The sequence below is a fragment of the Panthera leo genome, chromosome D3 (assembly GCF_018350215.1).
Source record: "Panthera leo isolate Ple1 chromosome D3, P.leo_Ple1_pat1.1, whole genome shotgun sequence".
In the NCBI taxonomy this organism is placed as follows: domain Eukaryota; kingdom Metazoa; phylum Chordata; class Mammalia; order Carnivora; family Felidae; genus Panthera; species Panthera leo.
The window spans coordinates 40,508,820-40,532,308 of NC_056690.1; the positions used below are offsets into that span (position 1 = coordinate 40,508,820).

At 40.3% G+C, this 23,489-nt stretch overlaps 1 protein-coding gene across 1 annotated transcript in view; it reads left to right on the top strand.

The window, feature by feature from the left end:
- DLGAP1 (DLG associated protein 1) overlaps window positions 1–23,489 on the top strand; it is an 884,156-nt gene that overhangs the window by 686,184 nt on the left and 174,483 nt on the right. Inside the window, exons 6-7 of the mRNA XM_042911414.1 lie at window positions 5,031–5,208; window positions 16,435–16,675. Of these exons, the coding sequence (XP_042767348.1) occupies window positions 5,031–5,208; window positions 16,435–16,675 (419 nt within the window). The remainder of the gene's footprint in view (window positions 1–5,030; window positions 5,209–16,434; window positions 16,676–23,489) is intronic.

Here is a 23,489-nt window from a genome sequence, read left to right on the forward strand (position 1 = left end):
TAAGAGAACGAGATAAAGGGGGGCACGTCACCCGGAGAAGAGAAGGCTTAGCAGGGATAGACAGCAGCTGTGTTCAAGACAACTGAAGACTGCACGGAAGGGATGTGTTTTTCGTGACCTTTTGGCATGCCAGTAGTGAGTATAGACACGAAGCATTTGACAACGGAGGTTAGAAGAAAACCAACACTGTAAGAGTTATTTAAGAGTCTGTCTTTAGTGGCTTTTTGTTCTTCCTAAAGTGAAATCAGAATATGAAACACTTTGAAAAATCTATCAAAATACTTTCACATAAGTTTTAACTCCTCCAATTTGTCAATGTCAACTTGTATCTATGTAAGTACATCTGCTCTGCTCTGACACTTTTTAAATTGAAGGAAACACTCTGTATTTAGCTCCAAGCAGCATCTAGGTCACTATTTCCACCTCCTCCTAAGCATTATCATCATGGGCTTTTTACTAACTAGTACATCTCAATTGTCATCACAGCTTTCCTAGTGATGACATTATTTCTTTTGTCACTGATTTGTAAAGTGACATGATTGCCAACAGTCTTTCTGCCATCTCTAACTACTTACAGAATTACTTTTTCGGATGCCTTAATTATTTCGATGCAATTTATTCTCCGTCATGCTATATCAAGTTTTAATTACATTACTGTTTTTGCAGTTACTGGAGCAGTAAAATGATACTCACATTTTTCCTATACTTTCCGCCGAGTAAGTATCATTTGTCTCTTTTCAACCACAGGAATCGTAGTCTCTGAAATACTACCATAAGCACTTAACATGCTTAAAACTTACCTTAAATGATCGATAAGATGTCTTTCAAGGAAGAAAAAAAAAGTTCTATTATGTTGGTCCCCAAATTTGTTGGGAGTTTAATTGCCAAGTGATGAAATAGGAAAGATTAATTACTTCGTTAAAGAGAGATTTTTACTTCTGGGTGTATCCTCAAAAGAACCGGAAGCAGGGGCTCAAACAGACATTTGTACACCCGTGTTCCCAGCAGCTTTATTCACAAAAACAAAAGGCCGAAGCAACCCAAGTGTCTGTCAATAGATGAATGGATAAACAGAAATGTAGTATAAACACACAGTGGATTATTCTTCGGCCTTAAAGGAAGTTCTGACACGTGCAGCAGCCTGGGATGAACCTTGAAGACATGATGCTAAGTGAAACAAGCCAGGCAAATACTATACAGTTTCACTTGTATGAGATGCCCAGGGTGGCCAAACTCAGAGACGTAAAGTGGAATGGTAGTTGCCAGGAGCGGAAGGTGAGACTGCTTAAGATCTACTCTCAAATACCTTGTGATCTCACTTATGTGTAGACTAAACAAACAAACAAACAAATGAGCTTATAAATACCAAGAACAGATCAGTGGTTGCCAAAGGCGAGTGTTGGGGATAGGAGAAATGGGTGAAGGGGGTCGAAAAGTACAAACTTCCAGTTGTGAAATGAAGTCCTGTGGATGTGATGTACAGCGTGGACACTTTTGTTAACAATCCTGTATTGTGTATTTGAAAGTGTTGAGAGTACATCTTAAAAGTGCTCATCACATGAAAAGAATTCTGTAACTGTGTGGTGATGAATGTTAACTAGACTTACTAGGGTGATCATTTAGCGATATTTACAAATAGTCAATCACTCATTAAGTTCTACATCTGAAACTAATATGTCACTTTTATATCTCAATTTAATTTTTTTTTTTTTTAATCTACTCGGGGCGCCTGGGTGGCTCAGTCTGTTAAGTGTCCGACTTCAACTCAGATCATGATCTCACGGCTCATGGGTTCGAGCCCCACATCGGGCTCTGTGCTGACAGCTCAGAGCCTGGAGCCTGCTTCAGGTGCTGTGTCTCCCTCTCTCTCTGCCCTTCTGTCTCTCTCTCTCTCTCTCTCTCTCTCTCTCAAAAATAAATATTAAATGAAAAAAAGATCTACTCTCTTAGCCAATTTCAAGTACACGGCACACTATTTTTAACTATGGTCACTATGCTGCACGTCACATCCCCAGGGTTTATTCATCTGATGAAGTTATACTTTTAGTACTGTATTCCAAAGTTGATCATATTCACCTTGGGGACACTGTTTTAAAATCTTGCAGCCTGAGTATTATTTCATCTTTCTCTTTAGCCACCTTACCGACACACTGGGCCAACCTTGTTTACGTAGCTGCCCCACAGCCAGGAAAGGGTCTCCTATCTTTGAGTGCTCTTAAAGGACATGATAATGAATGGGACTCAGCCAGGCCCGCATCTCAGTGCTGATAAGCCACGAAACGTTAACTTAGCACAAGCCATTTAGGGAGGAAAGTGGAAAAAGACAGACGTCATTTGAATAGGCCAACATTGAAAAATAATCCATCTAACACGAGAACGAATATTTCTGAATACGCACATGCCCTTTCTTCTTAGCAAGCCACCTTTCCCTTGAGGTGAAATGTAGGAATAAATGCACTATTTTCCGGTGTTTCTTCAGTGAGTGTTTCCACATCAGCAGCACATGTACATACTTTTACCCTTTATATTGACAGCTGTGGGCTCCGCTCAGTGGACAAGAGGAAAGAGTTCATTTCCTTACAGTTAGCGTCTGATGAAAGTGTGCGCTGTTTTATCAGAAATGACTCACCAAAGTAGAACTCTTCAATCCTTTCTGAATGATTTTTCACTTTGAAATTTGGGAATTATGCCTTATTTCATGACAAGTGACCTGGGTGAATGATTGTTGCAATGATGCCTCATTTCCCCATCTCAGCCAGCAGACACTCATTTTTCAAAACACTGGACTTTCACTTCGTCTTGTGAATATACACCATTTATGAAAGTCACCCCCCCCCCCCGCCCCCCCCGGAATTGCTGCCCTGATAACCATTTGGAACAGCACCATTATTTATGTTGGCAATATCCATGCCCTGGGTCGGGTTGCAAAAGAGCCAAAGAAACACATTTACCATCTAATTCTCAAGTTCTAAGGGGAAGTGAACTTTTGGTTGTAAATGCTTCTAGCTAAGTCTCTCTTTTCCTAGAAGAGACCTTAAGGGGAAAAGGAATTCTTCAGTTTGTATGTTGGTTGGTTGGGATTTGGGGCATGAGCATTTATAAAGTGGCCCATTGTGAATCACCATAATAGCACATAACACATGGCAAATATTTGCTTGAGCTGGCAGAGCAAATAGTTCATGTTTGACAGCTACTTGTAGGATCCATCGAGAACATCCATTTTTAGAACAGTTTCCCTTTTGTAGTAATAATGTAGGAGGTTTGCTTTTGATGTTAAATTCTAGATCTATTTTTTTTTAACGTTTATTTATTTTTGAAAAAGAGAGAGAGAGCATGCATGAGCGGGGAAGGGGCAGAGAGAGAGGGAGACACAGAATCTGAAGCAGGCTCCAGGCTCAGAGCTGTCAACACACAACCCGATGCGGGGCCGAACTCAAGAACGGTGAGATCATGACCTGAGCCGAAGTCGGACGTTCAACTGACGGAGCCACCCAGGCGCCCCTATTCTAGATCTATTTTAACTTGGTCCCCTTTTCAATGCAATTGCAAAAACTAGCTGCTCCCAGGTTTTAGTATTACTGAGTCCATCTTTTTTGACTATTATATTTAAGTAATTACATTAAATTAATACAAAATTAATACAAACTTCAAGAATGAGTGCAATCTTATACATTGCCAAGAAGACATTTGGAATGTGGAGAATATCTTTACCGTATGTGGACAGAATGCGTTCTAGTAGTTTGCCAGTTGATTTTTTTTATCTTCCAGATAATTAATTATACAATCCATGAATAATCAAAGCTTATCTCTCAGTTCACCACATTTATATTCCTTATATCTTTTTATCTTCTCATTTCATTGGTTATAATCTCCAGGATGATGATAAATAACAGCAATGGCATTGGGCATACATCTTTCTTATCAACTTTAATTTTAAACTGCAAGCAATGTTTCAGCAAAAATAAAAGAAATTTAATAATGAAAGAAAAATCACCCTGAACTCCATGTGAAAGCAAGCTTTAAAAATTACTAAAAATGAATTGTTTGTATATGAATAGAAAAGCAGGAAGGATATACACCAGACTGCTATGGGTAGTTCTTTTAAGGGTGTAGAATTCTGAAGCAGAAACAGGGGTGGAGAGGAAGACCCACTTCTGTTTTATATACTCCTGTATAGCTTGGCAATGAGCATTTTCTACTTTTATAATTTTAAAATGCATCGTGAAAAAAATACAAAGAGTACAGTGTGTAAAGACTTTCTTTACATATCAAGATTTAAAGATGTGCACATTGGTAACGGCTAAAATTTAACTTTTGTTCACTAAGTTCAATCTCAACTAAATGAGACAAAGATTAGATAGATAAGCAGATGACAGAAAGATTGGTAGAGATACTGATATAAATGTATACCCACTTACTGTTACTAGAAAGTCCAAAAACAAAAATATGGGCACAGAAAGGAAATGGGTAAAAGAAGAAGCTTACAGGGGTGCCTGGGTGGCTCAATCAGCTAAGCGTCCTTCCTTTGATTTCAGTTCAGGTCATGATCTCACGGTCGCAACACTGAGCCCCGCATCAGTCTCTGTGCAGAACCTGCTTGGGCTTCTCTCTCTCTGCCCCTCCCCTGCTCTCTCTCTCTCTCTCTCTCTCTCTCTCTCAAAGTAAATAAATAAACTTTAAAAAGAATTTTAAAAAGAAGAAAAGGCCTACAGACTCCCAGGACAGGATTCTGGGGCAGGGAAGTCAGAACTATTATCTCCCCCCACCCCTGCCCTGGGATGCAGATGGGGAAATTATTTCATAGGCTGAAGAGAATTTTAATTGCTCACATCATTAGATGTTATGAAACCTTAATGATTTCCGGTAAAAAGTTTTTCCTTCTGGGACACCATGGGAGAGTCTAGGAATCATAGGAAGCCATCTGTATTGTTCATCCCAGTATTTAGGGTGGTACATCAATGATAGAATGACCATGTCTTATTACTACTTACATTTCTACTAAACGTGCCCTTTCCTTTCTTCTCTTTTAGGATTTCCAATGAACACTCCCCCAAACTCCAGATCCGGAGTCACAGTTACCTGAGAGCAGTAAGTGAAGTCTCCATCAATCGAAGCCTGGACAGCCTTGACCCTGCCGGCCTGCTCACATCACCAAAGTTCCGCTCTAGGAACGAGAGCTACATGCGAGCCATGAGCACCATCAGCCAGGTGAGCACTGTGGCCATGGGCCATGGGCCATGAACTACATAAGGATTAGTGGAAACAGAGGGCATGACGTGAGGAGATGGCCACTCGCAGAGTAAACCACTGAGGGGTCAGGTGGGAGGCCTAATCTAAATGCTACACGTATTCACCTAAGGCAAGCACCTGGTATCAGCAGTCTACCAGCAGAGAAGGGGTCCTCTGCAGAGGGATAAAGGACATTGGAGCGAGTCCTCGGAAATTCATCAGCAGTCAGTACCAGCAAATGTGCCCTTAAGGAGTTGATGGATAAGGTTGAAAAGACTCTTGAAGGACAGAAGGACAGCATAGACATCACTGGCAAAACCAAGGCAGCGTCTAATCACAAAAGTACAAGCGTTGAGCAAGTCTTGATAGACAGCAGCCTGAGGACAGGAAATGAGATACAGTCTACTTATCTCAACGGGGTCCCAGGTGAATACTGTATCTTGGTAATGAGACAAAAGTCACTTCTAAGAACTGGTATCAGGACTAGGGATGAAGACTCAGGCATCTTAATGCTAGATCCAAAATATCCAGGCCCTCCCATCAAAGTTTCAGAGAGTGGGAGAGGACTGGGCTACCTAAGATCAGGGGGCAGAGAGAACCTGGGGCTCTTTGAAGACCAGACCCTGCAGCTTTCGGAGCCAGCAGGGGAGCAGAAGTTGCCGCTAGGGACGCCTTCCTGTGGGAGCACAAAAAGAAGGATGTTTTGTAAATGATGTCTAGGACCTCTGAAGTTAAATTTCTATCACAAAAATAACTGCCATACTATCAACTCAGCTAATATTTACTGAGCAGAACACTGGACCAGATTATACAAGTTATTCAGTGATTAACAGTACAAAATCCATTCCCATCAAGAGCTTGTAAGAGAACATACAAAAACGATAAAAGTGCTATCACAGTGATTATTTACTTGAACACTACAAAATACTCCGAGGGAGGTAGGGCAAGTGTAAGAGGCTCCTTTACTGGGTCCCTCTGCTAACTGCTTTATATTTCCATAATGTTATTTTATAAAACACTCTGTAAGAGATGGAAGAAACCAGATGTTAAATGAGACTTTGTGGTCACAGAATTGTCAACAAGATCCTGAAGCTAAGGAGAAAAAGGTGCTAAGAACAAAGATTCTAAAGAGAGAGCGTCCAGGCATGCAGTCTAGGAATATGCATTTTAACAAATATTCCAAGGGATTCTAATAAAGTAGTATTTGATCTGGACTTTGAAAAATGCTTCCCTAACTCAAGGAATAGTGAGTGTTCTAGTTTTGGTGGAGCTCAGAATACTTGTAGAGGCAGCAATGGGAAGTCTGTCCTGAATTTTGCCCTGGAGATATTTTTTTTAACGCATGGCCTTGCATGCCAGCTCCAGAGGACTGGACTTCATTTATTAGGAATGGAATTGATTAAAAATCAATTAAAACTTCAGCTTTTAAGCAGCAAGAGATATGATCAGAACTTTGATATAAGAAAATTCATATTCAACAAAGGCAGGGATCATAGCAAGGTTCTGAGAGCAGGGCAGAGTGGGAACAGGGAAAGCTAGCCTTGGGGACTCCAATATCTGCCTACTGTACATTTCCTTACTTTAGAGAAGGCTCCAAGAGCATGCATGCCAATGTGTGTGAGTTAATGCTGTCCAATGACACTCATCCCAACGCTCAGGGAAATTAGTTGGTGCCTCATTTGGTGAAATTTTGACTTGTCTGTCTTTACTTTCTTCACACTAAGCAATATAATATTTTAAATTTCTTTAAGCTTATCTTTATTCTGGACAGCCTCATGCTCACATAGCCTTCCAGGAATATAAAATAGTCTATAAATCCAGCTGTCATACATGTAGAATACATCGATGGATTTTTTTAAAAATTTGGGGGGTGCCTGGGTGGTTTAGTTGGTTGAGTGGCCGACTACAGCTCAGGTCATGATCTTGCAGTTTGTGGGTTCAAGCCCTGTGTCGGGCTCTGTGCTGACAGCTCACAGCCTGGAGCCTGCTTCAGATCTGTGTCTCCCTCTCTCTCTGCCCCTCCCGCACCTGTGCTCTGTCTCTTTCTCTCAAAAATAAATAAATATTTTAAAAATTGTCGAAAAATGCTTATACCCATTCACTGCTTTCATAACTTTAAATGTTTAAATTTTCAATGTTCAAGACAGGAGAAACATGCTACTTTGCCCCATCAGGACATTGCGTCTATGCAGCTGCCTGACTTGGGTCCCTGTGCCACAGATCGACCTTCCTGAGACAATATCCCTTCCTAGTGACAACCTAGTAAAATATCAACAAATCACTGAAGAAAAGCATGTGGGCCCCGATGCTATGGCGGGTCAAGCTCTGCAATTCGGTGGTATAATCATTCAGCCTTGAGTAAAATACAGAAAGAATAGCCATCCTAAATGGATTCCTAATGCTACATCATTTTTCTAGTTCCATATTCAATTTTCAAGTAACACAATATCTTTAAGGATAATTTCAAACTTTCTATTGCAGTCCCAACACTATCATTATTCAAAGGAGAATAGTTTCTTCTTCCAAGCAATACTACCATATAGATTCTAGACTTTTCAAAAAGTGGTTAGCTTTTATGATGTTGGGATGTTCTCTCTTATAGATCTTTAGTAGCAGTTCTAATAGTATAGAATTTAAATGCATGCTATCCTATTCCCTTTTAAAACCTGCCATTTTAGTCATCAAAGGCTCCTGGAAAGATCAAACTAAAAAGTTGTAAGAGAAAATATTGGTCTAGAATAATTAAGCTGTTTGTTTCTGCCATTCATACCTGATAGAAGTAAAATATCCTTAAAAACAGATAGTGCTTGCATGATAGAGAAAAACTGACCTTTTTTTATATTTATTCCCTTTCTGTGTTTTTTTGATTATATATCCATCTAATAAGATGGGGCTTTCTAAAGTAAAGCTTGAGAAGAAACAATTTTTAAAAGTCACATGTGAAAAAAAAAATATTTAGTATACTAACTAGGTCATTTCCAAATTGGCTCAATTTATGTCCTCATTCACTTCAAGTCCAATTCTCAAATATCTTCATCTGGAATGATAAACCAGAAGCCTGCAGACATCTTTTTTCTGGCAATATGTTGGATTTTTACATCATTTTTTAAAAGTGAGTAGACAGGGGCGCCTGGGTGGCTCAGTTGGTTGAGCGTCTGACTCTTGCTTTCACCTCAGGCCACGATCTCACCATTTCCTGGGTTTGAGCCCTACATCAGGCTCTGCACTGACAGCACAGAGCCTGCTTGGGATTCTCTCTCACTCCCTCTCCCTCTGCCCCTCCCCTGCTCATGCTCTATCTCTCAAAATAAAATAAACTTTAAAAAAAGAAGTGAGTACACAGTTATTATGTTCAGCAGTAATCGTAGCAATTTAGCTGTGATTTGTGACCTAGGCCATCCCTTCATTGTATATATACCAAGAAATAAAAACTCAGATGAAACAAGTATCTATAAATATAGTCGGTAACAGAACCTAGAAACCCAAGTGTCCTGACTCCTAACTGATAAGTTTCTTCAAAGCCTGCTGGTATTGGGGTATTGATGGCAACAATATTGCTAATAATAATAGTAATCATGGAAATGATAACAATGGAACGGTCATCATGTATTGCTTACCTGATATATACTAGAAGCTTTTCATATTCTCTCATTAATTTCGTATCAACTATAAAAACGATCATTTTTTAATTTATGAAGTTTAGTCTTAGAGAATTAGTATAATTTGTTTCATTCTTCCCACTACACTATCTCACAGAATAACATCCACTATTTATGTATAGTGTATGTATAGTGGATGTGCCTAGAAATATAATATGCATGTCAAATGTTTTATTTTTATCCTTAAAGCATATACTGGTGATAGGTATCATTATACCCATTTTACAGATGCGGAAAGTGAGGTCTAGAGAATTCAAGCAAATTGCCCATGACATAGTAGAAAGAACATTAAACTACTCCTTCCCATATAATAAAACCAAAGAGATCTCAAATGTATACAATAACACAAAATGACAAAAATTAAAATTTGTAAAATATATGTCTGATACTGTGGTAAGACTGATAGAACTTTTAACAAAATAAGAATCCTAGAAAACATAGAGTAAACGATTGACATCTGTACTAACTGAAAACTAAATTCTGTGACAAAAGATATCATGAAGTTAAAATTCAACTGATCGGAGGATATTCACATGTATCAAGAAAACAGGTGAATGTTCCAGTTGCCTAAAGTATATTTACCAGTAAGTAAGAAAAGAAAAACAGCCTAAAAGAACGTAAGGCAAATCTTATGAAATAGCAAATTAGAGGGAAAAAATACAAAGACCAATAAATATAAGAAAAAATGCTTAAATACACTAGCAGGCTGATAAAGACAAACTGAAAAAGCACAATATCATTTCTGACCTAGAAGAGTTGCAAAAGTGCTAATACCCAGTTCCAGTGTCCATGCTGAGAAATGAGCTGTTTGGAGTGAACTGCCACCATTGCCATAGAAAGTAAGTCGATGAACATCTACAACAGTATAAAACATCCCTTTTGGCACAAGAATCCCACTTTTGGCACTCTATAATACAGAAAATAAAAGCACCAGTATATAAAGATAAACGCACAACAGTGTTGGTCATAGCAGTCTCCAAGTACATATCTGAATCATCATCCACGATGGAGTGGTTGAATAAATTATGGAACAATCGTCCTATACAATGTTACAGTGGTAGTGACTTAAGTGTCCGAATTTCCCTGAGTCTCCATATAAAAGCAGACAGAGCAACTAGGCAGAAAAAAAACCCCAAAAGTCATGGAGAACATTTACAATAAAATTGGGTATAACAGGATATTCCATGAACCCCAAATATAAGTGGATGAGAACAAACCACAAGTAGCCATAAGACTACACTGTATCCACGTCTGTGGAAGAAGGCATAGAGGGAGACAATGACTTGTGCGACAGACTCGAGGATAGCAAAATAAAACAAGCAACAGGTATTCACCGGAAAGTTCAGGGCGCCTATTCGAGAACAGCAGCTGAAAGTGGAAGGGATCTGCCTCCTCTAACGGCAGATGAATTCAAGGAGCCTGCAGTTAGGTCAAAAAAGACTGGAGCAGTCTGAGCCTCTACGTGCACTGGAAAGCAACCAACCAGTGCTTCCTTCCAGCACAGGGCCCAGGGCTGAGAAGAAACACAGGGGAGTGGAATCAGATATGAACACGGTAGAGACGGTAGCAAAGAAGAAAAGAAAACGCCAAGGTAAAAGTTGGGGACGGGAGGAAAGGAATCAGGAAATATCGCAAAGCTAAAACAATAAAAGAGGAAGTCCTGGGAATTTGAGGGGGGTATCTTGAATGTACCCACCCTCTCCAAGTCAGACTAATTTTCCAAAAACAACGAGGGACAATTACCCACTGTAAATCACATTCAAAATCACTGTGAGAAGAAAGAAAAATAAGGAAAAGAATAACATTCCTCCAGAAAATGAAAGCATGCAGAAAGACATAACCACAAAATAGATCAAAACTGTAACACACTACACTTGATCTTGAACAACATGGGTTTGAATTCCATGGGCCACTTATACATGGATTTTTTTTCGATAAAGACGGTGCAGTATTTTAACTGTCTTTTCTCTTCCTTATGAGATTTTCTTAATAACATTTTTTTCTCTAACTTACTTTATTCTGAAAATATAGCATATCATACATACACAAAATACGTGTTAATCAACTAAACTATGTTATCAATAAAAATTCTGGCAATTAATAGTTACATTTTTGTGGAGTCAAAAGTTATATGTGGAATTTCAACTGAGCAGAGGTGAGGAGTCACTACCCCCACCCCCCTGTTGTTTGTTCAAGGGTCAACTGTATTTTAAAATGCACTAAACAGCATTAAGAACACAATATAAGACATGAGAGAAAACGACATATCTGAATTTCAAAAACTTAAAAATAATGTCACAAAACTCAGGGAAGAACTAGAAGTAAAAGAAAAATCATTTCAGAAATGAAGATTAGACTAAAAGGAATATAGGCGCAAGTGAATGAGACATTTCATTCATTAAGAAAAATAGAAATCTAAAGATAGAAATCTTGGGGGTACCTGGTTGCCTCAGTCAGTTAAGCACCCCACTTCAGATCAGGTCATGATCCAATGATTTGCGAGTTCGAGCCCCACAAAGGGATCTCTGTTGTCAGCACAGAGCCCACTTCAGACCCATCGTTCCCTTCTCTCTCTGCCCCTCCCCCACTCACATGCACCCTCTCTCTCTAAAATAAACATCTAAACAATCTTTTAAAAAAATAAATGAAATCTTGAAAGGGAAAAAAAAAGTCACAGGCAAACTATTGTAAGTGTGAATGAATGCAGGGAATATCGTTTCCATGAGCCCATCCTGAGGAATCCAACTAGACAACGAGCTTTAGACAACCCAAAGGACCAGACATAAGAACTGTGATGAATAGGTGCATGGACTTATTTCTGGACTCCCGATCCTGTTCCATTGGTCTATGTGTCGGTCCTTATGTCAGTGCCAAACTGGTTTGATTATTGTAGCTTTGTGATAAATTCTGAGATCAGGAAGCGTGAGTCCTCCAGCTTTGTTCTATATCGGTATTGCTTTGGAAATTATGATGTATCGGTGTATTTTTCCTTGTGTTTTTGTTCCTGGAATTCTTGGAGCTTCTTGGATTCTAACATCCAACAAGTGGGAGTTCCAGAAAAAAATAAATAAAAGGAAGGAAATTACCAATGAAATCATTCAAGAAATGGTCCCAGCACTGAAAGACATGATTTTGCAGATTGAGAGGGCCCACCCAGTACCCACCACAGTTGATAGAGAAATATCCTCACGGGGAACAACATGGTGAAATGTAGCTCTCTTGAAACAAGAGTATCTTTAAAAGTTTTCAGAAGGGGATGGGAAAAACCAGTTCATACGGAAAGGCTTAGGAATGAGAAAGGCATCCACTTACCCAAACTCTAACATACATGGAGGCTAAGAGACAAGGAGGAAAGCCTGAAAACATCTGAAAGAAGGGATGCAGGCTAGAATCCCGAATGCAAACACACCCTCCCTTAACAGGGGAGGTGAAATACAGACACTTCCATCCATGCAAGCTGGCCGCCTTGTTCGGGAAAGCACTGGAAGATTTGCTCCACAAAAAGGAAGGAATAAAACAAGGAAGATGAAACAGGGCCTCCATGATAGTCAAGACAATGAAGGGTACCCCCACAGTGATAAAGAAGAGAAATCCTAGGACAGCAGCGGGCTGTCTGTAGCAGCCACAGATTGCAATAGGAGGTCAGAGGTTCCGAGGGTAATGCTTTAAGGGCAGGAAGGAAACCAATAGGTTATCAGAGGTCTCTGAACATAGCAACAGATCCACATAAGCAAGTTTTTGGAAATATGAATGCAAATACCATAAGATCCAGCTGGAAGAATTGAAAGTGATTGCCTCTGAGGAGGGAGAATCTGGCGAGGAGGGGGCAAGGTGGGTCAGGTGTTTGCTCTTTTCCTTTATAAGCCATCTAGAATTCTTTGACCTATATCTGTAGAATTTTGATAGAGAATAATCTTTTTATATGAAAAAGTAGTAGCAAGCATTAAATGTATAGTTATTTATAAGAGACTAAATGAGGGCTGAAGCAATAGAGAACATGTAGGTTATGTGCTCTGACAATGTAAATATAGCACAACTATTTTAAATGAGGAAAGAATAGAGAGTGCATATGCAGAAAAAAAAGGAATCATTAACTGTTCTCAATAAAGATATGGGCACGGTATTATTAGTATGCTATTCTGAGATGGTTGTGCATATGAAAAAAACAAATGAATAATTGTAGAATATTCCAATTCTATTTCCTGTGCCCCTGAGAACCAGGATTTTTAGTATGGAATCAAGGTATATATATATATAATATAGAAGAGGTTACGTTAGGTTACGTTAAAACTGTGCAGACTGGGAGTGCCTGGGTGACTCAGTCAGTTAAGCATCAAACTCTTGATTTCGGCTAAGGTCATAATCTCACAGTCGTGGGATCACACAGCTTTTGATTCTGTGTCTCCCTCTCTCTCTGCTCCTCCCCTGTTCGTTCTTTCTCTCTCTCTCTCTCTCCCTCTCTCTCTGCCCCTTCCCCTCTCACTCTCTTTCTAAATAAATAAATAAACATTTTAAAAAAACAACTCTGCAGTCTGAATTTTAATCAGACCTATTCACTAGGTCTGACCATCAAAAGGCCTAGTTTTGCCGACTGAACAATGACCAGCCCAGGAGCCATGACAATGAAGCTTCCTGGTGTCCAGATTGTATTCTTGTGATACTATTTTCCACTAAAAGCAGAAAAGGTTGTTTGAAAAAATACTGATTCCAGGACTGAGCAGGTCAACAGGATTCAGGAGCCAACCTAAGGGGCTCCCACTGGTTAAAGAGAAGACAAATCTCCGTTCACTAAGAATAATCATAAGAGTCAATTTAAAACCATCAAATGTTGGGGCTCCTGGATGGCTCAGACAGTTAAGCTACAACTAGAAACTGTAAAAAATAATGATGGAACTAGAACACCACCATTGCATACCTCCCAGTGAATTAACAGATCTAGACATTGGGCACAAGTGACTTCTAACAACATACAAAGAGAGACAACCCAGACATAATGTGTCTCCTGATAAAAGAACACATGATCTCTCCTCTTGCCAAAGGGACTGAACCTGAGTCTTATGAAGCCCCTGGATCCAGCTTACAATTTTCAGGAACTACAAAAGATAGAGGACCATGCTAAATCCTACCACGAGTATGAAATCAGCAAATCCAGACCACGGGAACCTTTACAGGACAAACAACCCAGATGCTTCCATAAATAAATTGTCAATTAAAAACTGGGTGCGGGGGCACCTGTGTTGACAGCACAGAGACTGCTTGGGATTCTCTCTCTCCCTGGCTCCCTGTCCCTCCCCCACTCATGTGTGTTCTCTCGCTCTCTCTCAAAATAAAGAAATAAACTTTTTTAAAAAAGAATTCTTTATAAAAATAAAACTCAGATTAGCAGTTGATTTTGGAGGGAAGATGGGGATTATAGTTAGGATGGGGCATATAGAGTGGTTGCTAGGGTACCTGGAAAAGCCGTCTTTCTTGATCTAGGTAATGGTTACAAGGGTGTTTGTCTTATTATAATTCACTCAGTTCTACATTTATTTTGCTTGGTTTTCTGTATCTGTGCATAATAGAAACAAAAGGTTAAAAAAGAATGAAGAAAGAGAATCCTATTAAGATGTAAGTTTAATATAGAAGGTTAAGTGGAAAGAAAACATATTGCCAAATTATATTTACTTTATGGTCCAATTTTTATGAAAACTAGGGGAGGGGGGCAATATGTACCCTCTGAACAGACAGTCACCCAAGTTTTAACAGTTGTTACCTTAACAGGGATAGATATTTTACCATTTCTTTGCGATGTTTGGCATATTGATTAATAGGGGAAAATCTATATGTGCATGCGCACACACACGTTTGCAAATATAGTTTTACCTTTTACTTTGAAATCATTCCAAGTTTACAAAAAAGTTGCTTGTAAAATACAAGGGACTCCTGTATATCCTTGACCCAGACTCATATTCATATTCCTTTTGACTCATGTGCTCACTTTCTCTATTTGATAATTAATTGCAAATATCATGTCCCCTTACCTGTGAATGCATCGCCAATATTTCCCAAAAATCAAAGATATATATATGTATTTAATTTTTTTAACATGGATGTATATAATTATTAGCCTTGAAAACAAGCAGGGAGTTTATATCAAATTAGATAAAGTAGGTGAAAATACTATTTTAAGCTGTAAAGATAAGCTGTAAAGAATCGTAAAGAAATGCATGTCTTTTTCCACTTGATATGCCTTAAGGTAGCTGGTCACTTCTACATGAAGTTTAAAAGAAATTTGCTGGAGCGCCTGGGTGGCTCAGTCGGTTAAGCGTCCGACTTCAGCTCAGGTCACGATCTCACAGTCTGTGAGTTCGAGCCCCGCGTCGGGCTCTGGGCTGATGGCTCAGAGCCTGGAGCCTGCTTCTGATTCTGTGTCTCCCTCTCTCTCTGCCCCTCCCCTGTTCATGCTCTGTCTCTCTCTGTCTCAAAAATAAATAAACGTTAAAAAAAATTTTTTTTAATAAAATAAAATAAAATAAATTTGCCATTATCAGAGTATATCCTCAGATAACAGAAAATGAAAGAAGTCAGAAATTACAATCATTTTCAGTATTTGTTCTAAGCTTACTTATAGTTTAATTGCTTAATAAATTCCTAATTACTCTTTAATTTAATATTAGGGAAATTATGAAGTTCTAGAGGGTGGCAGAAATTTGAAGAATGCTCCCATGTCCCTATCAAATCAGCTACAAAGTAAGAGAAATTAACTGGGGCACCTGGTCTGGTTTTTTTTTTTTTTTTTTTCTTTTTTAGGTGGTGCTCAAACCCAATGTAAGTTATGTGCAGAGGAATATAAGTAAATAAAAACTGACCTCTGCAAAAAAAGGAAGACTTCATTTGGAAGATTTTAAAACACATTGATAAACAATTTGTAGACCATATCAGCTTTTTATAAGGAAGAATGAGACCTTCTTCCGATAGTGTGTAGATTGAAAATCTCCATAGTGCTTTTCAAGATTTTGACATATCTGGGTTTGGTCTATTTTTGTGCAGAATGAGAGTATCTTGCCAGAAAATATAGGGCCTGTTTTCATACTGTGCACTAAATTAAGCTGCATTTGACACTGAAATTATTTGACAAGCCAGTCACTTGCAAAAGCACAATAATAAAAATAGTAGTTTCTAAGATGTTTATACTAAAAACTATTCCCCTGAAATACCCAAACTCTCACCGTGGACTGACAAAAATTGTTCCCTAGGTTTGCATTTATAAATCAGGAGAATTAACACCTGGGCACGCACTGGAATAAGACCTCCTAGCCCCACACTTCTTCCATGCTGAAAAGAAAGCTCTTTTTCTTTAGAATTTAATGGACTGTTTGGGCTCATAAACAAGATGCAGTTCAGTTACGGAGTGTAACACAGAGGCGATAAAATGCATTGGCGTTGAATGCGGTCGGATGGGGCTTTCTCCGGAAGGGTGCGGGGTCAAGTCCGGGGATGCTTGAGGGAGAGGGTGCTTCTCCGCCAGGCAGGAGGAGTTACGGTTCCCCGTCTCTGCCCGCAGGTGAGCGAGATGGAAGTGAACGGGCAGTTCGAGTCCGTGTGTGAATCCGTGTTCAGCGAGCTGGAGTCGCAGGCGGTGGAAGCCCTGGACCTGCCCATGCCCGGCTGCTTCCGCATGCGGAGCCACAGCTACGTGCGGGCCATTGAGAAGGGCTGCTCCCAGGACGACGAGTGCGTGTCCCTGCGGTCCTCCTCCCCACCGCGCACCACCACCACCGTGAGGACCATTCAGAGCAGCACCGGTGAGTGAGCAGAGCACCTGCCCCCCCTCCCCCGGCCCCCCCGTGACACCGCGCCAGCACAAGCCTGGTCTCCGGGTCCAGGGCTACAGAAACGACTGTCCCAAAAGACTGCACGTGGTGTCCTGCTGTTGTCACACAGTCACCAGTAACAAAATACCACCCATGCCCTACAAAGAACGGTTGTGCCTCCCTGCCTGCCTCTGTCCCCAGGCTTTGGCCGCATCCACAGCCCTTCTCTCTGTCTCCATCTCTGGCATCAACAGAGAAACTTCAACTACACGCCCAGAAGGGACAGCGCCCAAGGGGGTAGGGGGTCTTTCTAAGATCCCCACACAGCCTCCTAGCAACCAGCAAACTCATCCCACCAGCTCCTACTGGCCGCAGTCAGGCTCTGACTTTTAGGGGTGACCCTTAAGCAAATCAGATACCCTGACTGTTGAGCATCACAGTTAGAATGCCTTTGTTTTTTAATTCCAAGATCTCCACAAAATGACTATCCCAAAAGACCTGAAATATCACTGTAAGAAAAAAGGGAAGAAATGGATGATTCAGTCATACTAATTGAACATCTTATGAGTTTTCTTTCATTATAACAAAGGCAGATGTCATTATTTTAAAACCTACCAGCATATGTATACAGCATCTTCTTTTCCCTCTAAAGTGAAGTTAGGTTTATGCAGTTAAACTGTATTTTTATCAGATTTTAGGTAGAGAGGCAGAGACGAGCTTAACTGGTTTCCATGACACTAAAACCTGAATCGGAATACAGCCATGAGTTATATATGACAATGTGCATTGGGTTTATATATATGTATATTTTTTATATGTATATTTTATATATATATATATATATTACATTTGGGTCCAAGAAGAAAATCCCCTCCATTTTAACTAGGCTTAACTGTATGATTGAATTCAGTGTAACTCCAATACAGAGTAGTTCTATAAGAAGACCGTCAAACCGAGAGTCATGGTAAATAATAATGAATAAATTAGAAGGAAAAGCCTGTGCCAGAATATGTTAGTATTCAATTTTAGTTCTAAGTGCATCAAATGCCCATAATTACCATTCAGCCTAGAACCTTTGCAGGCTTGAAAATTAACAGGTCCTCAAACCTGAGTTAAAAATCCTACTAACTAGAGATGTGGAGTTGAGGTAGCAATTTGTAAGAAACCATTAGAGGTTAAACAATAGTTAGTATCCGATCAAAAAAAGAGATGCTTCTACACAGTGCCCTGGCTTCACGGCTCTGCAGAGAGCCCAGCAACTCTGGCCTCGGCTGGCTGTCTCCAACCAGATAGTGGATGTGCATTTTTGTTCACCAGGAAATTCTACAAGAACAGCCACAGATAAGGTTAACAAATAAGGTTGACTCATAAAATGGGGGAAAAAAAAGTGTCAATCATCCATGGGCATATTTCTGTGCGCGTTTATGTTCATGCAGTAAGTGTAATTTGAAGATCTGCCCTGTGCCTATAGCGTATTGCTGTGTCTTTTACTGTTTCCCCATCTTCATCACCCCCACCCAGCCCTTTCCCAGTGTCCGGTCCACTGCTTGCTATGACAGTCTCGCCGCCTGCCAGCTGTTCTGTGCTGAAATCACTCGTCAAATACACGATCTGCACATCCTTGCCCAGAAGTACTAGGGGAAGGAAAAGGGCCACTGGCTGACCCCTTCCCCCTCAAGGAGCAGTGTTGTGGACAAAGTGGCGAGAGACTCCAGAGTGGCTTTTTTTTTTTCTGCTCGCCTCTCAGAGATTGTGTGCTTTTGTCATTTGAGGGACAACTTACTGCCACCTCACGTCAGTCGGTTCTTGTGCCGTGCTGTTGACTTTTCTGAGACCTTTCCCAGATACTCGGGAGGTTCCTGGAGTTCAAACAGTAGGGATGCCAGATGAAATCCAGGGTGCCAGTTAAATTTGAATTTCAGATAGTAAATAATTTTTGTAGTGTAAGTCTCTCTCAAATGTTGCACGGGGCATACTTATACTAGAAAACTATTTGTAGTGTTTGCAGTATTTGGTAAATGCGACAAGCCCACGTGAGGAGATGAGTAGAATCTGGGAAGATGTCCTGCAGTTGTTCCTTTTAGGATATAAATTGATCAGAAGGTCTTTGGCTGGAGGCCTTATGGGGGAGAATGCTCAAAAACAGAGGGAAGTAAATAAAAATACAATAGAGGTGATTGCACAGCTCCTTCTTCGGCCCCATGTGTCCCATCATAAGTACTGGGCTCCATCTATCGACCTGCAGCTCTCAGGGTGGGAAGGCTCCAGGGGTGGCTGCAGCTGGAGGGGTTAGGGGCAGGAAGATGTGGCCTGCCTCTGGGAGTGATAAAGTGTAAAACACCAGATTTTTGCACAGGGCAGCTGGTGACTTCATCAAACTAAATATTATGATAGATCAACTTCACGGTCATGGAAAAATTAACAAGGACTAAATCATGGTAGTATATTCTAAGTAAGCCCATCAGATATTTTAAGATGGCAACCCTAAGAATTCTAATATCACTTTTCAGTTTCTCTGTGCCACAGATTTGTTCTTTTAAAGTTATTATTTTATGATATAATAAGGTTCTGTGCCATTCTACTCCTGCCATTACTCCTGTGCTCTTCTCTGTCTCTGTCTCTCTCTCTCTCCCGATCCCTCCCTACCCCCCCCCACACACACACACACTTTTCCTTTTCTCTCACATGATCTCTGTACTATCATATAGATCTTCTTCTACTGGTTTCCTTCTTACACTGAATCGAATATAATTTCATCTAGAAAAGAAAATCTACTTTCTCCTGATTTTCAAAAGATGTGCTCATTCGTAGAAATCAGGAAATTATTTGGCCCTAATTTCAACCATTTATCTCATGTATACAGGTCAGATTTACATCGTGTTCAATGGGACATGACCTAGATTTCTCCCCTTGCTTCTCTTCCTTTGCTCATTATTCTTGGATACTCACAACAGATTCTATTTTTCCTGAGAAAAGTTCTTCAGTTTTGTCACCTGCAGTTATTAGCTATAACTTTTTACCCACAGCAAAGTACACGTAGAGTCTTTGATTTTTTATCAGCCCATTCTAATTGTTCAAATTTTCAATGAAATATACTAAGCTTTTCTCTTTAAGCCTTGTCCATTCTTCATATTAGCAAGATGCAATCATAAACAAAAATCCACAAAAGTGTCTGCTATGTGGGAGTGTCATGAACATGGGCTCAGCCTGAAGTGGCCCCAAGGATCCCCTAGTGGTATGAGCAAGAATGGTCACTCATCCCAGCAAATCAGGGAAAATTAGGAACTGAGATAGAGAGTGACTTACAATTATGCTTCTCTTGGTTGATGGACTTTTCGGCTTGGGTGACGATGATAGAATCCTATATTCCCTCAGCCTGTGATCTGCTTCAAGCACTCAGATATCTCTCCATCTAATAAATTCAACAACTTTTTATATAAACTACTGTAGCTAGTACTATTAGGCTAGGATTAGAGCTACTGTAGGAAAGTACAATTTAACAGTGGGGCAATTAACCTCAGGACTGTGGGGAAACACACACCCTTACGTCAGTTGCCTGAATATTAGGCAAAGGTAGACCTTGAGGCTGGAAATATACCCAAGCATCCACTTTAGAGAACTGGATTAAATGTGCCTCACAAATATACCAACGCAATTGTATGTGTTTAAGAAGAATTTTTCTTTTTATGTCCTGCACTGAGCATCTAAGATCTATCAAAAGCATTACCACATTGTAGCTAAGGCAGGCAGACAGACTTGTATCTGGTGAATAAACAAAAACATTATATGATAGTCAATCAGTAGACGCAGTCATACAGATACAGACACACACTTGGTCAGAAAGGACAAAAAATAAACTGTTTACAGTGGTTACCCAGCAAGTAGTGCGTGAGAGGATTAGGTAGTAGGGACAGAGGAGATTTCTAAATGAGCACTGCTTTTTATAACTTTAAAAACCAGTACAATATTTTATCAAAATAATACTCTTACAGAAATAGGCAAACTATCATGATATAGGATTCTCTAAGTTTTTAAGGAAAGCATTCACTTTAAAATTACAAGCTTTTCAAAAAAAAAAACAAAAACAAAAACAAAATAAGTAAATAAATAAAATTACAAGCTTTTCGGGGCTCCTGGGTGGCTCAGTCGTTTGGGCGTCCGATTTCGGCTCAGGTCATAATCTCGCAGTTTGTGAGTTTGAGCCCCGTGTCGGGGTCTGCGCTGACAGCTCGGAGCCTGGAGCCTGCTTCAGATTCTGTCTCTCCCTCTCGCTCTGCCCCTCCCCTGCTCATCCTCTGTCTCTCCCTATCTCTCAAAAATAAATAAATGTTTTTTAAAAATTTTTTTTAAAGCTGGGGCGCCTGGGTGGCTCAGTCGGTTAAGCGTCCGACTTCAGCTCAGGTCACGATCTCACGGTCCGTGAGTTCGAGCCCTGCATCAGGCTCCGGGATGATGGCTCAGAGCCTGGAGCCTGCTTCCGATTCTGTGTCTCCTTCTCTCTCTGCCCCTCCCCCGTTCATGCTCTGTCTCTCTCTGTCTCAAAAATAAATAAACGTTAAAAAAAATTTTTTTATAAGAAATTACAAGCTTTTCAAAGAAGCCTTATGTAGCAATAATATGATTTCTTAAATGTTTATTTATTTTTGAGAGAGAGAGGAAGAGAACAAGTCGGGGAGGGGCAGAGAACGAGGGAGAGAGAGAATCCCAAGCAGGCTCCGCACTGTCAGCACAGAGCCCAACTCCGGGCTCAAACTCACAAACCGTGAGATCATGACCTGAGCCGAAATCAAGAGTCAGACATTTAACCAACTGAGCACCCAGGCATCCCACAATATATAATTTTTATAAAGGATAAGTACGTTCATTTGCCACACGGTGCCTCTTGAAGTTTGGTGTATGTGTTCTATTCTTTTCTTATCAGAGGAAGCCTTAAAAGTTGATGGAGTTGAGCTGACCTCCTTTTCCTCAACTCCTTTCCCCCAGAAAAGAGAGTGGGGGCCCAGGATAAAGCATTGCCACCAGACCAGCAGCCAGTGTCCTCCAGCAGGGGGGTCGGTACGATGTGCCCTTCCGTCTGTGGCTTGGGGGCCACAGTAACAGCAATGTTTACACTTTGCTTTTTTTTTTTTTTAATGAGATATTTTCGCTTAAAGTAAGACACACTCTTCCATCATCCTACTTCACGGTCTATCACTGCTGTCAGACCTCACCCATCTATTCCAGTTTTCTCAGTTTAGCAACAGCAGGTACCCTTTGATCACCTGAGGTTGAGGCTAATGTTCCAAGAGTTCTACTGGCTTGAGTCTTCACTCCCAATCAGCCATCCCATCCGGGATATCAAAGCTACCTTCACACACCCTACACTTCAATCCTAGGCACCTTGCTCCCCGCCCACGCCAGTAACAACAAAAATCCTTAATACACAAGACCTTAAGCAGAATAACATTAAGGCAATAATTTACATTTGCAATACACATAGTAGGCATTTAGTAATCGAGACAAGATGCAAAAAAAATACTTGTTTTTATTGCAATATAATTGACATATTACATGGTATAAGTTTAAGGTGTACGATGTGCTGATTTTTTTAATTGTTTTAATGTTTATCTTTGAGAGAGAGAGAGGGGCAGAGAGAGAGGGAGACAGAATCTGAAGCAGGCTCCAGGCTCTGAGCTGTCAGCACAGAGCCCAACTCGGGGCTTGAACTCACAAACCACGAGATCGTGACTTGAGCCAAAGTCAGACATTCAACTGACTGAGCCACTCAGGCACCCCCTATGCGCTGATTTGATTCTTTTATATATTCCCATATGATTACCACCATAGCATCCTTCGTCAAGTCACATAACTAGCATTTCTCTTTTGTGGTAAGAACATTTAAGACCTAGTCTCTCAGAAACTTTGAAGTATATAATACAGTATTGTTGACTATAATCACAATGCTGTGCATCAATTGACCAACATCTCAAGTCCCCCGCACCCTAGCCCCTGTAACCACTATTCTACAGTTTCTACTAGCTCAGCTTTTTTAGATTCCACATATTATTGATATCATATACTGTCTGTCTTTGTGTGACTTGATTTTTTTTAATTTTTTATGTCACTTAATTTCACTTAGTATAATGCCCTAAAGGTCCATCCATGTTGTCACGCATGGCAGGATTTCCTTCTTTCTCATAGCTAGAATAATATTCTAGCATATATATGCGCCACATCTTCTTTATTCATTCATCCATTGATGGGCACTTAGGTTATTTCCGTATCTTAGCTACTGTTAATAACAGATAGCAGAAAAATCCTTACATACCTCACTAACTGCACATTTGATGACCGGTAACTTTCCTAGAGAAATAGCGTTGTTGTTAAAACAAGTTGAATCATAAAATATCAGCAGAAGAAACTCCTACATCACCTAGTCATGGAGTCTGCAAACTACAATCTATGGGCCAAACCCAACCCTCCACCCATTTTTGTAAATAAAGTTTTGTTGGCACAAGCCACACTCATTTGTTTACAAATTGTCTGTAGCTGCTTTCACCCTTCAAATTTCTTTTCGTTTATTTACTCATCCTGAGAGAGACAGAGTGTGAGCAGGGGAGAGGCAGAGAGAGAGAGAGGGGGAATCTCAAGCAGGCTCCACGCTGTCAGCACAGAGCCCAATGTGGGGCTCAAACTCACGAAACCATGAGATCATGACCCAAGCTAAAATCAAGAGTTGGCACTCAATCGACCGAGCCACCCATGTGCCCCTACTTTCGCTCTTTGACGGCAAGCCGAGTTGAGTAGCTGTTGCAGAGCTGTTGCC